The 4,056-nt window shown below is 36.8% G+C and overlaps 1 protein-coding gene across 1 annotated transcript; it reads right to left on the bottom strand.

Annotated features, from left to right (window-relative positions):
• Positions 1-32: 32 nt before the first annotated feature.
• Positions 33-1,941, bottom strand: LOC107472524 (vacuolar-sorting protein BRO1). Its single transcript, XM_052255987.1, has 4 exons — positions 1,936-1,941; positions 1,139-1,513; positions 208-1,062; positions 33-119 (listed from the first exon to the last, which is right to left on the bottom strand). The coding sequence occupies exons 1-4, from the start codon at positions 1,939-1,941 to the stop codon at positions 33-35; spliced, it is 1,323 nt and encodes a 440-aa protein (XP_052111947.1).
• Positions 1,942-4,056: the final 2,115 nt, after the last annotated feature.

Below are 4,056 nucleotides of genomic sequence, written 5' to 3'. Positions count from 1 at the left end.
GATTGACATCAATCAATTGTACTAAGAAAAGATCAACTGAAACGGTAGAAGATCATACATACAGGATATCCTGGATTACCAGGTTGGGGAACATGAAACTTCAATTCCAACTCTTGAAACTGTAAATTTATCATATGGACGTAGTGTTCTGACAAGTCAATCGTGCCATATGCCTTGCGAGACTCAAACTCGGACAGTAGATAGAACCAACGTGAAGCATTCCTTAAGGCGTCCCAGGTTGAAGAGAACAGAGGCCTTCTCCAAATGGATGTTATGCTGAGAAGAGTGCTGTTGAGGGTTGATGGCATTGTACCAAACAAAGATAGGCGGGTTGGGTGAGGCATTCATAGGGAAGACAGGCTCAATCATGCAAAGGCATTTGTAATAACGCATGAGGCAGTCACGGCGAAGGGGTGGCGAAAGGTCATCACGCAGCATCTGATTGCGCAATTTGTGTAGCATTTCCAGAAGGCCATCTACTCTCTCTGCCACACTCTCAGAGTATTTGAGGACAAAGTAACTGCGCAGGGACTCATAGAGATTCAAGGGCTCACTCTTCTTCAAAGGAATGAATGCAAGAATATCTGACGACGAAGAAGACAAGTAAGCTTGGGGGATTGCCGAATCTGACGACCAAGAAGACAAGGAAGATTGGAGGATTGCCGATTCTGTTGGATAAGGAGGAGGCATGTCCCATGGGTAAGCCACCAGCTTTCCATACTTCATCATCTTGAAAGGATTGTACTCCGAGAGGTTGAGGTCAATGTACCTTTGTTTTCGTTCTTCGTGTAGCAGCTTGCGTACAGACGAGGACCCGCAGCAAATCCTTCTAACTAATATCTCAGGGACACATTCTGCATCATGATCAAGAGCACAAGATGTGACCGATTTTCGCTCGGATTCGGGTAGGATGGATGATTGCCTCTGACGAGCCTCTGCCTGAAAGAATCTCTTCTTCTGGTAAAGATGAGTTACCCAGGTTGGGTCAAAAGAGCGGACATGTTTCCGTGCAGCCGAATCAGTAGGTATCAGTGCATATGCTCTACGATAAAGCTTATAAACCTAAACATCATCATCATCAATTCATCATCATTAGAATGAAGAATAAATGTAAAATCAATCAAGAGTGAAGACTGACCGATATAAACGATAGGGCACATCGGTGTTGTTGGAGAGCGTAACTGGCGTCGTTGTTGTTCAGTTCTTCCCGTAATTCGAGCTCGGAAGCCTGAGCGGAAAAGAGGAGGTGCAGAAACTCCGCGAAGACGAGAGTCAAATCGAGGGTGGCGACCACGTTCTTGGCAAAAACCTGCCAGAGTTGGAGGAAGAAATTGGCGGCAACTTTGAAGGCTTCCATTGCAAGGTGACGGCCAAGGGCGGTGGTACGGTCGCAAGAAGCAGCAATCTGGCTGTAGATGGCTCCGAGGTTGAAGACAACAGCGGCCTTCTCCAATTGGATGGCGCTGCGCTGTCGTGAGGGATCGATAAGTCCAGATTTTGAAAAAGTCAAGGACTTAAATGAACATGAAGAATCGATAAGTCCAAATTTAAAAAAAGTCAAAAATTTAAATATATTTTCAAATTCTCCCGAATCTAAATGTCTGCGAATCAAAATGTTGGAATTGGGTTTGGATTTGCAAATTCCCCACTCCTCCCCTCCCCTTTTAACCTATTCGGGGATTTTTTATTTTTTATTTTTTAAATTATAAAAATTAAAATTTGAATAAGATTAAAAAAAAAACCTCCGATTTAAGAGGTATATTTTCCAGTGTTTGTTGCTGCTGTGTGGCTGTTGTTTTTATGCACTTAACCACATCCCTTTAAGTGAAAGATATCATCATTTTTTACCGTGAAATAATTTTGCATGAGGAACTACTGAAACTTTCACTTGCTGTTACTACTCTGTGTGTATTATGGTTTTCTGTTCTACATTACCTTCATTGCTCTGGTATCAGGTTTGCAGAAGCTTACCACATTGAATGCCGAAGGATGCAAAATTATTTCTGCATGCTTAAAGTCTATATTGCTGGTAGTTTTTTCTTTTCTTTTTTCCTCCTCTCATTTTGTTTTTCAACGTCTCGCTTATTTATTTTTCTTAATATTATACAGTAATTTTCGATTCTCTTTGAAGTCATCTTGTTATGGCTTATGAATGAACTTGTGTCAAGTTTATGTGAGAAATTAAGGGTTCACAGGTCTAGCATGCACTCACAAGTGGTACTAAAGGTGCAAAGACAATTCTGAATTTTACTGACATTCAATTATATTTTTGTTTCTGCTACAGCCTTAGCAGCCCTGGAATCTTTAAATCTCAACAGGTGCTGTCTTTCTTTCTGATGAAGAATTTGAGAACCTCTCTAGTAAGACTGATTCTGTTTTCTAATGACCAAACTGCCAAGTTTGTACTTGTAGCTCTAATGATGAAAATATGAATTCATGGTTTAACAGTCTGCTTACAATTTCCTGTACGTCTTAAAACCTTGAAGAGGCTAAGTCTGGCATTTAAATAGGCGATGAAGGGCTTGCCAATTTGACAGGTTTACTATTAAATTTCTGGTGTTTACCAAATGTAGCTTTGGATTAACTTTATATTAACAGTTATTTGTTCATTCAGGCCTCACTCTCTTGAGAAGTCTAGTGTTGTCAGACACTGAAATTGGTTCCAGCGGGCTGCGTCATATATCAGTTACATGGACAAAATCTCACAAGTAAACTTTTCATTGTGTCTGCTATGCTTTTTCTTATTGTTTCATTTTTAAGTTGGGAGCTTTTATTACAAGAACTATGGACTCTTGCTATATAGAGGGTGCTACATAATAATGTTGAGCAAGAATCAATAACTCAAATTGTGCTCTGTAGCTAAGCTTTCTCTGTAGCATGATGAATTTCCTATGTTGATGGGCACAGGGATCTTCTTGAAGGTGACCCCTACTTGAAGCAAAGGCTTCGTCTACGCGACTCATTACAAGCCTACACGTTGAAGAGAATCCGCGACCCCGACTACCATGTCAAGTTAAGGCCACATTTGTCAAAGGAATTCATGGAATCCTCAACCCAAAAAGTGAGTATGCTCCTGGTTTGGAGGACACACTTATCTTGACAATGAAGGGTATTGCTGCTGGCATGCAAAACACAGGTTAAGAAGCTGAAAAAAATTTGCATTTTTTTTGTTATGTCAGTGGATATGTAAACATTGTATAACCTATTCCATGATGTCTGCTGGATATTTAGATCAGCATCATATGACTGTGTCTCTAATACTATTGTTATTTATATAATAAGACTTTGATCCCTTATGATGGCATATTTGGTTATATATGATAAACGTAATTAATAAGCAATCCCAGAAAACCAAAAGTAATTAATTAGGGATATCTATCTAAGAATATATACACCATTAATTTAATTTAAAATTTCACAATTTAAAATATGGTTAAAATGCTCCTTAATTTAATAATAAAAAAAGGAAGGCATGCATGTGAAAAAAGGAATTTGAAGAATGAGTGAATTTTATATGATGTAATTAACTTTCTTGCTTAATACAAAGTCGGGTGACCCTTGAATTTGCTACTAATTCCTATATTTATTATAATGCCATATTCCTTGAAGTCTAAGCATTAAACTAATCTCTTTTTTTGGGGTGACCAGCATTAAACTAATTAAATTTGCACTAATAATAAGCCCATAGCTATAAGTAGAATATGGTCCAATTTGAATAAACGGTTTAATTAAGTTTTTTTTAAAAAAATAATTTAAACAATAAATATTTATATTAAAAATAGTTTATAAATAAGTTATTTTATATTTAGTTTTTAGTTTTAAAAGTGTTCATTTTAAAAAAAAAATATATGATAAATAATTTTTTATTATGAGAAAAGTCATTTCACTTAAATAATTTTTAGAAAGTTACAATTTAAAAATTACACCATACATTAATACTATTATTTTTCATAAGTCAAAAGCTCAAAAAAATATTTTTGAAGCTTTTCAAACAGATTTTAAATGTAACTTTATCTTAACTTCTAACTAAGAGTAGTTTCAAATTCGATTTATCTT

Source organism: Arachis duranensis, unplaced genomic scaffold, assembly GCF_000817695.3.
Source record: "Arachis duranensis cultivar V14167 unplaced genomic scaffold, aradu.V14167.gnm2.J7QH unplaced_Scaffold_143185, whole genome shotgun sequence".
NCBI lineage: Eukaryota > Viridiplantae > Streptophyta > Magnoliopsida > Fabales > Fabaceae > Arachis > Arachis duranensis.
The sequence above is the reverse complement of the archived record's forward strand: the minus strand, read 5'-3'. Positions and strand labels throughout refer to the sequence as shown.